The 18387-nt window shown below is 46.0% G+C and overlaps 1 protein-coding gene across 1 annotated transcript; it reads right to left on the minus strand.

The window, feature by feature from the left end:
* Positions 1 to 8106: 8106 nt before the first annotated feature.
* Positions 8107 to 17101, minus strand: CNEP1R1 (CTD nuclear envelope phosphatase 1 regulatory subunit 1). Its single transcript, XM_006273219.4, has 6 exons — positions 16970 to 17101; positions 14617 to 14688; positions 11219 to 11292; positions 9954 to 10063; positions 9770 to 9824; positions 8107 to 9540 (listed from the first exon to the last, which is right to left on the minus strand). Exons 1-6 carry the CDS (start codon positions 16992 to 16994, stop codon positions 9499 to 9501), a joined length of 378 nt encoding a protein of 125 aa, XP_006273281.1. The 5' UTR covers positions 16995 to 17101; the 3' UTR covers positions 8107 to 9498.
* Between the last annotated feature and the right edge of the window lie 1286 nt (positions 17102 to 18387).

An 18387-nucleotide genomic window follows, 5' to 3' on the forward strand; every position in this document is an offset into this window, starting at 1 on the left:
GGGGAAAGAAAGGAACCGCGCCAAAGCACACTGGGCCTACCACCAGTGGTCTGCAAGGGTATCAAAGAAGACGAGCCCAAAAGCCGAGGGTTCCCAGACCCTCACCAGAGTTTGACCAGGACCCTGGGTGTTCGTCATCGAGAGACAACGCCGGGGAAAGGAAAGACTCCAGTGGGGCCAGCCGTGAATAGACTCAGAGGCCTGTCTCTAAGGTTGGCACATGGTTGGGGTTTAGGGGAGGTTGGAGCCCCATGAACTCCCACTGAGATGCGTGACAGCCCGGGAGGCACTCTCAAGGGGGACCCCCTCCACTGAGGAACCATTCAAAGTCATGGCAGGCGAGTTAGGGGGTCACCCTGAAGACAGCCGAGGTGCCCTCTGTGGCCCGAATGCGAGTCCCTGGCAGGCAAGATTAACTGCCCGAGTGAAGGCGGCACGGGAACACATGATAGAGGGGAGGCGGGCACAAAGTGGTGCATTGGCCGGGAACATAGAGAACCCGGACTTGGCAGCCTGTGCCAATAAGCAACCAGCTTATGGCCCCTGCAAATATCCTTGGACAGGACTTGCAGGTCCTCACCCAGATCCTAGTCTCGCAGCAACAGATGATGGACCGCCAGCAGGACTGGCTCAGGCACAGCCTGGCATCTTTCAAAATGCCCAAGATGACCAGGGACGATGACCCAGAGGCTTACATCAAGGCATTTGAACACCATGCCCTCATGACTGGACTCGACAAAGGGTATTGGGCCAACGCTGGTTGTAGGCAAGGCCCAGGCTGCCTACCGGGCCCTTGCGAGAGATGACACTAGAGACTACAAACATGTGAAGGCGGCCATGCTATACAGATTGGAGATCAACCCAGAACATTATCGCCGGCTGTTCCAAGGAAAGAAAGGGCCCGATGAGAGGCGGCTGAGAGTGCTATTACAACTGCTGCTGGATCTCCTGGACAAATGGGTAAGCCCAGTGGGGCACAATAGAGAGGCCCTGGCGGACCAAATCCTCCTCAAGCAGTTTCAAAACGACCTAGAGGAACAGACGCAGCGCTGGGTGTGCCAGCACTCCCCATGTACCTGTAAGGTGGCCCTGAAGTTGGCAGAGACCTTCGCTGCCTCAGAGGTCAGCTACTCTCAGGAGAGGAGGAACCCAGGGCCCCTTGCGGTAGCACCGAAAGAGCCCGAATGTAGGCCCAACCGAGAGGCAACGAAGGACACCGTATGCTTTCAGTGTGGGCGGAACGGCCATTTTTCAAGGGAATACCCTAGTCAGCCCACTGAGCGTTGGCTCCCCGCTGACAGGCTGAGGGTACAGATGGAGAGACGGAGAGACCCCGAGTCCAGTAAGCCAATGGACTGTAGCTACGCGGTTGGAGAGGAGGATGCGATCTGGAACTGCCCTGTCATCAAAGCCTGGTTAGAGGGATGCCCCATACAAGCTACTCTGGACTCGGGTTGCGCCCAGTCTTTGGTGAGGGCCGACTTGGTGCAGCCGCAGGGCAGGCGGAAGGCCATCCCAGTGAAAGTGGCCTGCCTCCACGGGGAAGCTAAGCAGCTTGAGCAGCAATGGAAACACCTTCCCCACCACCTTTTAGAAGCCGTCCACAAGGAGATTGACTCGATGTTGGAACACGGGGTCATACGTCCTTCAAGGAGCCCCTGGAGGAGCCCCCTGGTCCCAGTACACAAACCGGATGGGTTGTTGAGGCTATGCATCGATTACAGGTGGCTGAATGCCATGGCAATCTTTGACGCGTTCCACATGCCCCACGTGGCAGAACTAGTGGAGTGCATCAGGAACACCCAATGTATATCAACCCTAGACCTCGCAAAGGGATACTGGCAGACCCCTGTAGCCAGAGAAGATCAACCAAAAACTGCGTTCGGGACCCAGTGGGGACTGTACAAAGTTGTGAGGATGCCCTTCAGGCTACGTGGCACAGCCACGATGTTTCAGCGCTTAATGGACCAGATCTTAGCACCACATGCCAAATATGTGGCAGCGTACATAGATGACATCATTGTGTTCTCACAGACTTGGACCCAGCATAGGAGAGCCCTCCGGGCCACCCTTCTAAATTAAGGTGCTCCAAGCTAACGGCAAACCCACGAAAGTGCGCCCTTGCCCAAAAGGAGACCAAATATTTGGGATTCTTGGTTGGGAGGGGCACTACTAGACCCTTGGCATACAAGGTGGAAACTATCCGTAACTTTTCCACCCCCCAAAATTGCCACCAACTCGGGTCATTCCTAGGGTTAACCAATTATTATCGACAATTTGCGCCCCATTTTTCAGAACTGGCAGCACCCCTATCAGAGGCTCTGAAAGGACGAAAGACCAGGCCTATAAAATGGATGGAAGAGATGTCCCGGAATTTTGAGATGCTAAAATGGGCTCTACATGAGGATGTCATAATACACACACCTGACTTCCTGAAACCATTTATCTTACAGACCGATGCTTCAGAGATGGCGGTGGGAGCCATTCTCACTCAGGAGGAAGAGGGGAACAAGAGACCAGTTGCTTATGCCAGCCGCAAGCTACTACCAGCAGAGACGAGGTACACGATAGAACGCGAATGCCTGGCAATCTGGTGGGTGGTGGGCCATTTCAAGTATTACCTGATGGGTAGAGAGTTTAAATTGGTGACAGACCACACCCCCCTAAGGTGGCTGGGCACGGCTAAGACAGACAACGCCCAGATTACACAATGGGCGTTAGGCTCTTCAACTATACAAATTCCACATAGTACACCGACCAGGAAAAGCTAACGCAGTGGCGGATTTTCTATCCAGGTGTGGAAGTGAAGCCCGGACCAGTGACCCAGAAAACCAAACCAAGGGGATCACCAGCCCACCAGGTATGGCCCAGAGACAGGACAACAAAGCACCCCAAGACATCTTGGGGGGGTGGGTGTGCCAGGGGCACAGAACCGGAAAAGGGGGAAGCCTTGCCCAGAGGCAAACCCCTAACTGAAGAAAAAGAGGAAAAAAAAACTTACCTGTTTCAGGAGCTGGGAGGAGCAAGGAAACATGTGGCGAGAAACCGCCCGCACAGTTTGTAAGCCGCGCCCATATACAGCTGGGGCCGGGTGATGTCATGAGGAGACGCCACCCAGCAGAGATGAAAGGGAGCCACAAAAGCGTGGGAAGGACACCAAGGACCAGAGAACCAGCGGGCAGCGGGGAACCACCGGGCAGAAGGCATCCAGCCGCTGTGGCCGGCAGCCGACAGTGGCAGCAGAGGCGGCGGCGGCGGAAGCAGCAAGGGCTGCAGAGGATCCCCGAGCCGGAGAAGATCGACAGGGATCAAAGACACTGGCAGAGAGGCTGGCAAAGGCAGCAGCAGCAGCTGCTGCGGTGGAGGAAGCAGCAGGAGCGGCAAAGGATCCCCAAGCTGGAGAAGACTGGCAGGGCCCGATGACGCCGGCAGAGAGGCCGACAAAGGCAGCAGCAGCAGCTGCTGCGACAGTGGAAACAGTGGGAGTGGCAGAGGATCCCTGAGCCAGGGACCGGCGGGGATTGAAGACGCCGGCAGGAAAACCGGCAGGGATGCCGGCTGTGGTAGCGATGGCGGCAGCAGCGGGGAACCCCAAGCCAGAGTAGCCCGGTAGGGTCAAGGAAGCTGGCATGAGAGCCCCAATCAGAAGCAACGGGGCCACCGCCTCAAACAGGCGAGTGCAGGGAAAGAGAAAGTGTGAGACCCCAGCTGGGGTGAAGGCACGGGTACTGACCCCGAGGGTGCCCTAGCCTGAGGGCATTAGGAGAGTTAGGGTGTACGGTGATCCTACTGAGGGTGCTCCGTTTCCTTAGGCGTTCCCCTCCCTTCTTTCCTTTAGGTTACACTTCACTAGTAGTCACGGTAGTGGCCTTGTTCCTTTGCTTCATGTCGGGTGTTTTGGGAAAAGGGGTATCGGATCTAGGTATTGGCAGTGGTTCCCCTTCGGGGCACGTCTATCTTGGTTCCCTGAAAGAAGGTGGATCAACACAGTCCATAGTACCAGATGAGGGGGAGGGCTCGGTCCCCGGGAAAGGGAAAAGAAAGGAACCACACCAGAATGCACTGGGCCTACCGCCAGCAATCTCTAAGGGCATCAGAGAAGACAAGCCCAAATGCTGAGGGCTCCCAGACCCTCACCAGAGTTTGACCAGGACCCTGGGTGTTCGTCATCAAGAGGCAACGCCGGGGACAGGAAAGACTCCAGTGGGGCCAGCCACGAATAGACTCAGAGGCCCATCTCTGAGGGTGGGGCATGGTTGGGGTGTAGGGGAGGTTGGGGCCCCGTGAACTCCTGCCGAGACGTGTGACAGCCCGGGAGGCACTCTCAAGGGGGACCCCCTCCACTGATGAACCATTCAAAGTCGTGGCAGACGAGTTAGGGGGTCACCCTGAAGACAGCCGAGGTGCCATCTGGGGCCCGAACGCGAGTCTGTGGCAGGCAAGATCAACTGCCCAGGAGAAGGCGGCGCAGGAACACACGTTAGAGTGGAGGCAGGCACAGGAGGCTTAGTAGACAACATCTCATCTGCCTTTTAACCTGCCTCTCACCTCTCTCACCTGCCTTCTACAATTGTGCACTTTAAAGTCAAACAGTATAACCAAAGACTACAAACAGTGAAAAAAGGCTCAAGTAGCCCTTCAAACCAGAGTAGCCTCTGCATACTAATGAGGGCATGCAGATATCATTTTAATGGCTACACTGAAGACCTGCACCAGGCTACTGAAAATGCCTTGCAATGGACATCAAATCTAAAACTGTCACTATAGCCTTATCCCTTGCTGTTATTTATAGGTTGTTTATACGTTGTTCTGTCATTTGGTTGCTGTATTCCATATGAATAAATAACTAACTATGGAACGTAACCTTAGTCAAACATGCAGAACATAATCAAAGATACAAATATATAGAAATAAGAATTTTTTTGAATGCATATCACTATAAGCACAGAACCAGCTTGAATGACTTGAGATATCATTGCATAATTTGACTTCTTGGTTTAGGTTTAAACCAGGCAGGTTAAAAATCAAAACCATGATTTTTCTGTTTTTTCTTATTAATCATGTAACAGTCTTCTCAAACAGAAATATAGGCTAATATGAGTATTTTTGGATAAGCACTTGTCATATCTTTTCACTATGAATGTGCAGTTAGTCATTTAGATTTATTTTTTTCTATTTTGTGCGTTATAAATACCACATTAAAATATTCTTTCCTTCATTTCTTGTCATGGAAACATATGGTTTTTATATAAACCGACACTGATTTTTCTAAACTTTTTAACTTTTATTTCCTGAAATCCAAGGTAAGTTATTTTTTCCTTCATTCAACACGGGGAAAAACATGCCTCATCTTGGATCCGAGTATCAGCCCTCTGCCTCCAGCTAGGACCAGGATCAGGCAGTTGCATAGGTCAGGAATCATGTGGGTGATGAGGCAACCAACAGTTTGCATGAGACATCATTGCAAGTGTCACCCCATGGGGATCAGTTGGGGAATGGGGCAGCAGTGTGGGTGGGGAATCAGACATCAACATGAGCTCAGGATTGGGCAGGGAATGAGGAAGCAGCATGCAGTTTGGGGAACTGGGCAACAGAACACATAGGGGGACTGAAAAGCAGCCTGGGTCACAGGTTGGAGCAGCAGCATCCATATGCAATCAGGCAGCAACATGCATTGCGATCAGGAGGCAGCAGATGCTGGGGACTGGGCAGCAGCAAGGGTGGCCAGCACAGTGTGATGGGGATCAGGCAGCAGCATGAGTTGGGAATCACATGGTGGGGTGGTTGTGGATCAGGGGATGGGGGCACAGACACTGAGCTACTCACATGCCAGTGTCCCCCTCTCAGCCTTGCTGGTTTAATTCAAAGGAAAGGCAGGTATCAATATATTTAGAACCAGCTTGGCCACAGGAGCTGCTGCAGCAAAGGAAATCATCCATTTGACCATCTATTAAGGCTCCACTCCTAGACTGGTTGCTGACTAGGATTAAAGAGCCCAGTCTACCCTATTATGGAGTGTACTTCAGTTCCACAACTTTTTGGCAGCATTTCCTCTGCCAAGGGTAAGACTAATATCCCCCTCCCCCCACCCCCATCCCCTCCTCCAAGGTGCTCTTCTGCACAAAGCCATTGGCATCTTAGAAGTTGTCAGGTTATGTAACTGCTGCTCAGCACCTGGTGATAACAGAGGTACTTCCGTCTACTGTAAATTATGGTAGCAGGTGAATCTGACCTAACCTGCATTAGCATCAGTACAGTTCTTAATTGCCCAAGAGTGAGGCTTTGGTATGTGTTCAATTATCTGTGTGCCCTTGCTGATATCCTTATCGTTTCTGAGACATTTGTTCAATAACAACACGGCTTGGTACATTTTCCTTCCCCAGACCTTTGGGAAACTGTTCTTTAGTTGCTGGTTTATCTCCACATCCTACCTTTTTTAATTCTAAAATTCCATCATAGTAACACCAGCTCTCAGTCTTGCCAAGTTTGAGAAAACATATAAAATAGCTACTAGTACTGTATGTTACCTCAACTACTTTGTACCTACAATGAGAAAACCTTGATTTTAACAAATTCTGATACATTTGCAAATATGTCTGATGTTTGCTGTTGAATTAATCAGGACCAGATGCACATTTTAACTAGCAACATTCTGTCTACTTAAATATAAAAGACCTAAATAGAGATACAAGAAAGGAATTTGGGGGGAAAGGGAGTAAGGTATTACCAACTCTGAAAAGCCAGCAACTGGCATTTAAGAAGGCATGGTTCAATAATTTGATAAAGAGCTAGATATGCATATAGTTTTATTTCAATTTACTTAATATTAGCATGGTTACATAACTCTTATACTACCAACTTATTTAATGTCATCCATAGAAATCTCTGGTGGAAAAAGCTGAGGATCAAATGAAGCCTAAAAAACATTCTTCAAGAGATTCCCCACCCTGCCGTGGTGGAGAGGCGACCCAAAAAGGATTGTTTGGAAATCCCAGCTCTATCTCAGCCCTGTATTTGGTGCCATTCACATAGTACACAAGCCTGCGGGGCTGTTAGCTGGCTGACATGCAAAAACCAAGCTTTGGGATGGGCAACATCCTGCCCAGACTTATTCAGGAAAGTCCCCTGGTCAGGGAGGTGTGTGGTTTGGAGTAACCCAGAAGGGATTTTGGACTGGGATTACAAGGCAAAACAAGATCCTTATTCAATGCAATGTATTTAGGATGAAGGCCTTGAGGGGCGGGCGTCAAGTATCCGGCTAGCATGCAAAAACCAAGCATTGGGTCAAGCCCAAGCTTCTTTAGAATCCCCTGATGGTGGAAAGCTATGTTTTGGGGCAATTCAAAAAGGATTTTGCCCCATAACCCCAGCTCAAAATCAGCTCCTTATTCATAGGACCATACATAGCGCACAAGTCCGGGGGGGCAGTCAGTTGGCAGGCTGGCACATGAAAACCAGGCTTTAGGTCAGGCACTACCCTGCTCAGACCCATTCACAAGTGTCCCCCAGAGCTGGATATGCATTTCAGGGTGACGATTTTCACCCACAATCCCACCCCAAATACAGCTCCTTATTCAATGTACATAGCAATGTACACAGGTCTGGGGACCTGTCAGTAGGCAAGCTGGCATGCAAAAACCAGGATTTAGGTCAGGCACTGCCCTACCCAGACTTCCTCACAAGAGTCTCCCAGTGGCAGTGATGAGCATTTTGGGGTGACCCAAGAAGCAATTTACCCTGTAATCTCTGTCCAAACACAAGCCTGGGGCCTGCCAGTAGGCCAGGCCAAGTGCCAGTAGGCCAGCGCGCAAGCCTAGGGCCTGCCAGTAGGCTGGCTAGTATTCAAAAACCAATCTTGGGGTCAGGCAGTGCCATGCCAGGCTTCCTCAGGAGTCTCCCAGTGCAGAGGATTGTGGCTTGGGGTGACCCATAAAGGATTTTTACCCATAATCCCAAGAACAAAGTCAAATGGGGTCCAAAACCAAACCGATGAAGAAAAGTGGATACCATTACTGCTTCCCATGCTGCTCTTATCTTTGTGACTTCAGCACCCAGGATTTTAAGTGACACTTCACAGAAGTACAAAAGACGTAACACTTTGTACACTGGAGTTTTCAATGGTTTATAGCCAAAGTTCTTTTGTAATTTTCTATATTTGCAAATTAATTAATTTACAATACAAAAACAGTTGACATACTATTTATATATAAAGCATTTATTTTTATGCACATATGTAACTACAAAATTTACAGCAGTTAAAAAAAAATAAGGGAGCTACAGAAGTACAAAACTTCTGAAGAAAAGAATTTATGAGCAAAAATGTTAATGCCACAGCTGAGTGAGTTTACACTAGTCAAACCATGCTCCTTAAGAGGCAGCTTTGTTTGTATGAGGGGTTCCTGTAACTGCAAAAGCTTTTTATTCTTAAAGTCTCATATTCAATTAAAAGAGAATTTGAAACAGATAAAAAGGCACCTTACACACTTAAAATTAAACTGTTATGATTATTGTAGCTATTACGTACATACATAATAGCCACACTGAACTTTTTTCTTTTTTAAACACTTCTTGAAAATAAGTTTTGTAAGTTGACTTGTGGCACTGTTTACATAGTTTCCTTTACCAAACGATTTGGATCTTAAGTTAAACATTTGCAATACTAATTTCATGGACAGACTACCACAGCATAAAATCTGCTCTTAAAACAGGGGTATTATGGAATTCAGACACTATACATAATTCTTACAGTCAAAAGTATATTTAAGACAGTTTTAAAATGCTAAAATCGTATTAAAACAGGTTATACTGCAACTCGGATGAAACTGAATGAAGTATAATAAAACCACAATGCAAGTGGCTGACGTACTATATGTAGTTTGATAAAAGTAGTATTTTGACATATTTTCAATATTCTTAAACATAAGGCCAATTTTTCCAGCAGACTGTCTCATTTTTAACATCTTTTTGTGTTCCAATTCCAAAAGGACTGTGATCAGGAATGGGAAAAAAAGATTAATTAATAAGTGTTTTAATAAAAAGCTGTGGGAATGGCAAGTGTTGCTTTCAATACTGGCTTACGAGAACAAGAATCTATACAGGTATTACTCTTTGCTTAACATTGGCATTGATTTGCTATTTACAGTAGTTTGCAAAGACATAAAACAAATGAGGTTTGATTTCCAAGTTTAACTTAGAAACCAGTTAACATACTTCAACTGTATGCTGTTTTGCTGTAGCAGAAATACAAAAGTGACACTAATACTGAAAAAAGAGGTAATGAAAAGTAGCAAAAGCATTGGTGACATGAGAAGACTCAAAAGAGAATTTGAATAAATATGCCAGAAAGTAATATTGCACAGTTTGCTGTCACTTTTAAATAAGACTTTTACTCCTAGACAACTGCCAAAAGTCCCATTTGGCTTTTTGCTGCCACACTACCTTGAGAAAAGGTTGTTTCTGGTGTTCACGGCAGTGAATAGACTTGAAGGAAGATTGTGGTTATTGAACATGAGGCCTAGGTTTCAAAATTAGTTTTCCAGTCTGCAAAACAGAAGAACAGATGCAAACAAAATCCTGAAGTTTAATACAGCCCTAATGCAAAGTCATTACGCAAGTTATTCTTACCCCTATACTTAAATGGGGAAGAAGAGTTAAGTATATTTTTGCATTTATTTGTAAAATGTAAATAGATTATCAAGCCCCTCCAGAGACAGAGCTATTTGCACCTTCAAGGTTTGCATGTGTAGCAAGTAAAATTCAAGTCACTTACATCATCACAAGACATATTGTACTCTGCCAATACAGTTCGACATCGGGCTGCTATGCTGTTATGGATCATGTCAAAGGAAAGTGCTAATTTTTGGAGAAAAGTTTAAAAATGAGACAGATTTAGTGTGGCTGCAATTACCATTAAAACAATCACCTTTCACCTGACAAATGCTATCAAAGGATACATTGATGGTGCCACCACTCTTTTGTGTATTCCAGCAAAGAATAGGCCTATTAGAGTAATACAGCTGATTGTGAAGAAAGGATGATTCCACAATGATGTGAAAAAAGATACCTAAGAAAGAAATCAAACAATCTTGAAGGGAAAAAGAAAAAAGGTTTAAGAAAGTGCTACCATACCTGTAGATTATCTTTTTTAAAGTTTTGGGTTCAAAACTAAATTGTTCATTATAATAGTTTAGCTTAAAAACAGAAAATGGATCTAAACATTAGAGTCCTCCATATTACTTAACAAAAAAAAGTAGCCAATTGCTCACTTCTCACTCCCCCACCCCTCCATTGTTCAACAGAATGCAACTGCTCTACTTTTGTTTTACTGCTGGAATGTAGAAATGTTTGTTTAAATAAAATAAATAAAACAAATAAACCCTTCACTACACTTGCATCAAGACGGGGGTAATGCAAAGTTCTTGCATTTACTCAAAAACATACATATTCTCCCTATGAATAAAGTTAATCTGCTCAATAACTATCCCTCTAGACACATGTCAGAGATGTAAAGTTCAGAAACAAGTTTTATCATTTCAAAACAAACTACAGAAGTTGGTGTAGCAAAAATCACAATGCCAAGGCTCAGGTACTTCACCAATACAGATTAGGGGAGGGGAAAAAAAACCAAAAACTACACCCCCTACCCTCACCCCCCACCAGACAGGTAGCTTTATTTGTTTAATGTGAACATTTTAAGGTAACCAATGTATTTAAACAAATATATATTGTGGCCATTTTAATTATCCTTCTGCCAAAAATTAAGAAGTTTGGGCTAGAACAGGTGCAGGTACAAGAGCCAGTTTACACCATAGCCACATAAAGAAACAGTTAAGTTAGGAACCATTAACCTATCGCTGTACTCTGCTTTTGTTTCCTTGATTCTGGATCAGTCCCATGGAAACTGACTTCAGTAGGCCATGCTTTACTGTCACAAAGTGTAAAATTATTCTTCTAGAGGAAAAGAACCCCAGATTCAGCACAGCTTCAAAATGCACCAGACATTCTTGCAAAGTCTCAGCAAGCGTTGTCTCTAAGCAAAACCTACATGACCCTCTTCCTGTGATACTTTAACTTAGGGAAGAAGCCAACCTTTCCATTAACTTTTCATTCTTGAAGACAAAATCCACAACTACACACGCTTAGTTTATTATCCAGATTATATACTTGTATTGCAAAACCAAGGAATCCCAAAAAGCTTTATCAGATTGATATCACTTACCTTCTGGGTTTCAGGATCTATTAACCAGTTCCAAGCACCAGTTGCAGTACAGACTGATATGAATATAAGGATCACTAATGGGAAAAGTAAAAGTCATAAATAGTACCTGATCTGATTCATGTTAATTCAAAGGTATGTCCAACCTCTCATTACAAGTTGACAATTGTACTGTTCTCTCTCCTGGCTCTTGATGTTCAAGAGCATCCAAAAAAAAAAAGTGAGCTAGATCTCTCTGCATAAAGAGGTACATCTGCATGTTTGTTTCCCCATCTGAAGTTCCCACGTCGACCTCACAAATAGAAAGGTGAAGACAGTAAAAAAGTCTAAAACAAGGTAGTCCTTTAAATATCCTAGTAAAACTTCCTGCACAGAACAAAAATAGATCCAGAAAGCATTGGAGCCTCTAAGGGCATTCTGTTGTCCGGACAAAGAAATAGGAAGTTTCTAAGTAAACTTGTAGATGCACCCACAGTTTCCATGTGCCTATTAATGCAAAGCAATAGGCTCTGAAGCTTACTGCTACTGGGTGTGCAGGTCTGGACCACAGGATGTTGAGCTGGGGCAAAGCCCCAGCTGGCAGGGGAACCTGAGGTTCAGCCTGCCAGCTTGGGGCTGTTCCCCCCTGACTCAACATGTTGCGGAGGGGCTGGCTGGGGCATGAGGGTGCTTCAGTGTGGGGGCTAGTCAGCAGGCAGCCCCTGCACTGAAGCATCTTCATGCCCCAACCAGCCCCTCTAGCATCTACACATGCATTGCTGCAGAGTTTTTTAATTTGCAGCAGGATAGTACTTTACAAGTACTAATACTTACAAGTAGTAACCTCATCATGCTGGGGAGTAAATTAGTTTACTCCAGGCTAACAGGGATGAATGTGCAGACACTGAGATGTTTACTGGGCAGCTAACTAGTCTACTGCACAGTAAATCTCATGTAGATGTGCTCATAAGATGGAAAAAAAAAAATAAGGAAAAGGGTAACTTTCCATGCAATACGCTGCACAGGTAATATACCCATATGCTACTTTGGACTACTGTAAACGGCCAGCTGCACCAAGGCCCCAGTCCTGTAAGCTGAGGCATGCATTACAGAACTAGAGCCAACAAGTTAAGCTTTACAGTTAAAATTTGTTATTGTGATATTTCCATCAATATGTTGTTATTACCAAACAAGCTTGTAGGAAGTGCGGGAACAAAGATTAACAAAAGAAAGTCTGCTGGCAATAGCTTTTCAAACCCTCTTTGGGCACCTCTACGTGATCATTAATGCACTTTTGTTGTGCATTCAATTTAGTACCTCCATGGAAAGGTACTAGAAAAAGGCACATTAGCCTTTTTAATGCACATTAGCAAAAGCACACAACTTTTTTTTTTTTTTTTTACACTTTAATGTGCATTAAAATAGGTTAAAGCACATTAAAGCATGCATGTAGATGCACTCTTAGGTTCTGTGAATCTCTTGTTACTGACTTCTCATATGCTATCTGAAACTGTGAACCAGGTATAAGCTCAGCAATCAAACTCTATTGTCTGCAAGACAGACTCAGTACTTTTTCATGCTGTAGTACCAACAGCACAATCTTTGTTTCAAGTTACATCCACCAAATGGACCATTTGAGGAGGATGCAAAAGTTTTAGATCAGTGGTTCTGAAGGCATCCCTTTGGAAATGCCACCTCCTACTCTTTAGTATTTTTTTTTCCATAATCAAAAAAACAAATGGAGTAATTCGTCTGTGGCAAAGAACTCAGAAAGACCACAAGAGGTCAGAATCCTGTTGACACTATGAATTCCCAGTTAAAATCTTGGGTTTATTTTCTGGATCATGTTTGCACACCTAATAGTGCTAACACCATGTGGCATCCATGAAAGAATTTTAAGGCTCCCCCAGGATGCCACAGATCTCTGGCTAGATAAGTACATTTTTCTTCTTCCATTTTCACAAATGGAGACACTAAAAGCTCTACCTCTCAGAAACAAAGCCTTTTTATACATGTTTGAATGATAAATTCACTCAGTACTTGGTTCCAATATTTTTCCCTCCTTTTTGAGAGTTCACATTAGATCAGAAAAACTTTAGTCTATATTTAACAATATTTAAACTGGTTTGTGAGAGGTTTCCAATAGCTGGAAAGTGACTACTCATTAAAAAAGTAAAAGCTATAGATTAGTGAGCTTATATTGCCGATGGAAGGAAAACTTTAGAAGACACACTAGAAGATAACTTAGAAACCAGAGAACCTAGAACGTTTTCCTTCTCAAAAGGTATGATGGTTAAAGGAGGTCCTACACAAGAACATATAGACTTCCTCATAAAGCCTCAAAGTGTAAACTTGTCTGGAAAGGGAGTCCCTTAAAAACAAACAAACAAAAACATTGCTATTACATTGCCACCTATTTCTCTCCAGATTCAGGGTAGCTACTGCCTCAGTCTGCCCTCAGTCAGAGTAGATCCTCTGACCTCAGGAAGCATTAGCTGCCATGCCATGTGTTTTCTAGGCAGTTTAATTCCTCAGATATAGAAACAGAGGGAAAACTTCAAAACAAACACAAACGAACAACCAAAGCAGTTCTGTCCGCCACTGGACATACTTCCCAATGCCTCAGTGTTAGAGCAGGGAGGACAAACACATTTCCTTCAATGTCCCTGCTTCAGGGTCTAGGGCAAGCCTATCTACCTCTTCCAGTGGGCAATGGATCTGTGTTCATGACATGCCAACCTTCAGTACCTGGCCCACACCAGGGAAAGTAATGATTCTCTTAGCAAACCGAATTCTGAGGACTTTGAGGAATCCTGGTGTTACTGCCACTGACCACCCAGACGTCATATAATCTTATGATTTTCATGCCATGGGGCCCACACTCCAAACATTACAACTTAACATTGAGGGCCTGTCAGCTGCCAAGCAAAGCTCTCTCAGGTCTTTATAGGGATGACTTGATCCCATCCCAAACAGAAAAACATTTCACAGGCTGTCTGACTGAAGGCACTTAGGTGGGCAGGAAAATTGCAGTCTCATTCAGTCCCCCTTTACTGAACTGGCTATAAGTTAGTTATGCTAGTATAGCTTTCAGTATTGTTGCTCTTTCCTATATCAACTGTTAAACAAACCAATACACTTCTTGTACTATCAAGAGCACAAGGTATTTCTGGCCCCTATACATTGGTTCCAAAGGTGGGCAAATGCTGTAATACTATTGTACAAATAACATTAACTCATTATTTTACTTTTGGTATTTCCTGGTACCTTGTGCATGTTTAGTTAGAAGGTTTACCTTAGGCCCACACACACGATACAGGTATTTTATTAACCTGAAATTAACCCACAAGGATGTAGATATTCAAAAGTCAACAGATGTACTTATGAGTCGATCCAGCTTCTCCTAAATATTTTTAACTTACTTCTCCAACGTCCCGTAGTTGGTTGCAAACATGCAATATATTCAGTAAGTCTTCTCTCAAAAGCCTTGAGATCTGAGAAAGAGATAAAGAAAACAGCATATAATCTATGTCAGGGGTGCCCAACTTCTAAGCAGCTGGGGGTCACATACCTCCCAGGCCACAGTAGTGGAGGCGGCATGCTGCATAAGTTGCACCAGTGCAAGCTGGTGGTCCCTAGGGCCACGCTGTCAGGGCCTGAACCTCACACTTAGCTCTCAATCACAGGTTCCCCTATTGCACATCATGCAGGAGCCCCAGGCTGTGGTCTGCAGGGCACTGCTCCCTGGGGTGGAAACAGAAAGTTAAAACAGGAGAGAGAACCTAGAGACTCTCGCTGTTCCTGCAGCTGAAGTAATGGAGGGGTAGGGGAAGGCAAGGGCTGGGTGTCAGTCCCCGGGGCCACAAATTAACCCCTTGAGGGATGCATGCAGCCCTGGAGCTGCCAGTTGGACAGCCCTGATTTACATGATTAGTTTGGTTAGGTTTTAGAGATTTCCACAGTGCCTGGCTTTATAAGAAAGACGGGAGTTGCTTTTTTATATTAAATATTCTTTAGAAATGTTATCAGATATTACACTTGAAGTTGTTCTGTTTAATAAGATTAGTTTTGAGGCTCCAAAATAGCACTTTAAGATTGAATTTGCTCTCAGTGAAGTCCATACTTTAAAAGCAGCTCAGCTTCAAATGAGACTAACTATTCTTTAAAGCATTTCATGTTACAGAGCAGAGGCATCAACTCATCTGACCCTGTAAGCTGGATGAGTGGCATGGGGCTGGTCTACAGACCGGACTGGGCCCACAGACTCCTCTCCCTCACCTTGCCACATCCATCACACAAGGGCACCCACTCTGGGATCTGCACTACACATGGCAATCTCCCTTGCCAGTCCAGGATCCTCACTGCATGCAGCACCCCCACTCTCCACCCCAGTCCCCGGCTCCGCTAGCCAGGGACACAAACGTTACGCTGCTCTAGCCGGTCCACAATCTACAATGCACATGGTGCCCATACTGCTGGTCTGAGGGGAAGTGTGGCAGGTGGAGTAGTCCAGGACTGGCTAGGGTGAGTACCATGTGCAACATGGGTCCTAGAGCGGATGATGCATCCCAGGCCCTAAACACGAAGCCAGGCTACCATATGCCGGGTGGAGCACCTCGCACCAAGGAGCAGCACCGGGTGATGGAGCTCCATGAGCCATATCTGTGACACCCCTATTACAGAGAAACATATACAAGTTGATAAAAGAAAAATATTATTTGGGATTATATTACTTGGAATTGTACATTGACAATAAAAGCTTAAAGAAGCATTTGCATTAAGATCACAGCTGTTATGGAGATGTATATTTTAATATGCGCACTGAGATAACTTCTTGAACCAAAATACTCTTCTCTGGCCACATCTACACAAGACACTGACTGTGTAGTTAAGTACTTGTACAAACAAGTATTAAATTAAGTTACTGTGCAGTAGTGCCACTAAATGGCTTTTCCATGATGCTACTGCGCAGTAGTCACAGGCTACTATGCAGTCAGCGTCTCATGTAGATGCAGCCACTAGAAGTTTTCGTTAATCCCATTGGTTTAAACACTTTTTAAAGCAAGCACTGAGATACTGTTTTTAAGCTCTTCTTGGAGCTCCTCTTAAACTCTTGCAACCCATGTTGCAAAAAACATGTCTTAAAAGGCATTATTATTTTGGTATTTAAGTGCTTCCCAGTTCTCACCAAAAGAAGCAACATTTTACTATGTATTCTGTAACAGTACTGCAATAAGTGATTAAATCACCTCAAAAACTCATAATTTCCAAGACCACCGCCAATACGCCCAGACCTTATATACGCTACACCGCTAACCGGTGTCACAACCATGAGGCATCTGTATTTATTTTTTGGCAGAGGCACACAACGCCGCTTTCGAGTCCCTGACAGCCCTTCACAGGCATCTGCATGAGCTCGGTTACAAGACAGAAAGGAGGCTCAGTCACCTGCAAACTCCAAAAGGCAAGAGCTGCCGGTCCCGGAGCCCTGCCGGAGAGACGGCGCCAGGCCGGTGGCACAGGCAGTGCAGACGGGGCTTTCGGGTCAGCGCCCCGCTCCTCCAGCCACTCTGGCCCCCGGGAAAACGGAAGCAAGTGCAGGCGCGGGGCCGAGGCCGGGTCCGCCACCCGGCACGGGTAGAGGAAACAAAAAAGGGACAAGGGTCGAAAGCCGCTCGGCCCCGTGCGAACCAGCCAGGGCCCGCCTACGAGCGCGAGCGGCAGCGCGGGCCAGGCAGGAAGAGCCGCGGGGCTGGGGGGGGGGGAGCCACCCACCTTCCGCCTGTTCCAGCGAGTTCATGGCGGGTGCGGGGGGGACCGCGCAGTTGCCCCGTCCTCAGCGACTCGAGCCCGGCCGCATAGCAACCCGGACCGACCCCCGCCCGCCGCTCCTTCACAACACCAACAACGCCGCGCCTCATTGGGCGCCCTCTCACACCACACCCCCCACCCCCAGCAAACTCCGCCCTCACTGGCTAGTGCGGGGTGGGCGGGGCCTGCCGGCCGCATTCGGGGGGTGGCGCTAAGGTGGGAGGAGGGTCTGAGCGGGCTCCGAGACAAGCAGCCGCGGCGCTTGCGGGGCAGGGAGCCCCGGGCCGGAGGTACTGAGGAGCACGGGCGCTTTGCGGGACACAGCGGTGATTCCGCGGTCCCGGCCCACGGAGCATAAAGAAGACAACCGGCGGGGCTGGAGGTCACCTCGGGACGGCGGTGCCGGAGGTCACCTCGGGACGGCGGTGCCAGGGGCTCGCCGTCTTGGCTGGTCCCTGTTTTGTTATTCCCTGCCGCTGGGAGGGTGGAGTCCTTCCCGCCCGGGTTACGACGGCATGGTGACTCTATGTGTTTGTTGTCTGAGTTTTAAGATAAACCCTGTTTCAAGAAGGCAGTGTGAGCAGCGCACTTATTTCCGTGATTGCTTTTTCTTAACATCAGTTATTCTTCCTGTTGTAAGTGAGTTGGATCATTTGTGGTGCTTTGGTTGATCTGAGACCTCAGTGTCCAGCGTAAGGGAACCCGTTAAACAGTGTCAGTATTTACTGCAGCAGGAGGTAGTTTTCAGGATCATCTGAAATGACCCTTAGTTTAAACTGTTTCCTGACACACGGCAATTTGCAGTGTTGAAAAGCACTGGCAAATGCAATGACTAGGAAATGCAAAACAGACCTCAAAACAAAACCCCCTCCCTTGGGTATTTTCTTACTCTAATGATTTGTTTTTCCCCAAATTTCAAATTGAGAGATTTGTCCAGATTAAGGTGTTCCCTTTGTCTCCACCTGCTGGCAGAAGCTCATATTAATCACTGGATCAGCATTTTATGCTTGGAGAACTATAAAAATGTTTGGCTGATAGTAGCACAAAGGCTGCCTGTTGAATCTGGTTCACTTGTACGGCTCTTCAGAAACATGAAATCTAATATTCAAGAGTGTTACAAGCTTATTAATTTCTGATCAGATAGAGGAAAACCCTCTTGACCTTTAGATTTAAGTTCTCATGGCCTCTAAAAGCTTAGCTGATGTCTAAGAAAGATCTTGGACAGGCTACTCCCTTTTTTCCCATATCAAAGACAAGATTTTCTAGGATATGAAGTGATCAATAATGTGACCATTTGTTACCAAGTGTCTAATAGAAAATAGGAGGATTCCTTCCTACACTGAATCCTGGACCAGGGTCAAAACATGAGGCCATTGCGTGGA

Source organism: Alligator mississippiensis, chromosome 10 (assembly GCF_030867095.1).
Source record: "Alligator mississippiensis isolate rAllMis1 chromosome 10, rAllMis1, whole genome shotgun sequence".
In the NCBI taxonomy this organism is placed as follows: Eukaryota; Metazoa; Chordata; order Crocodylia; family Alligatoridae; genus Alligator; species Alligator mississippiensis.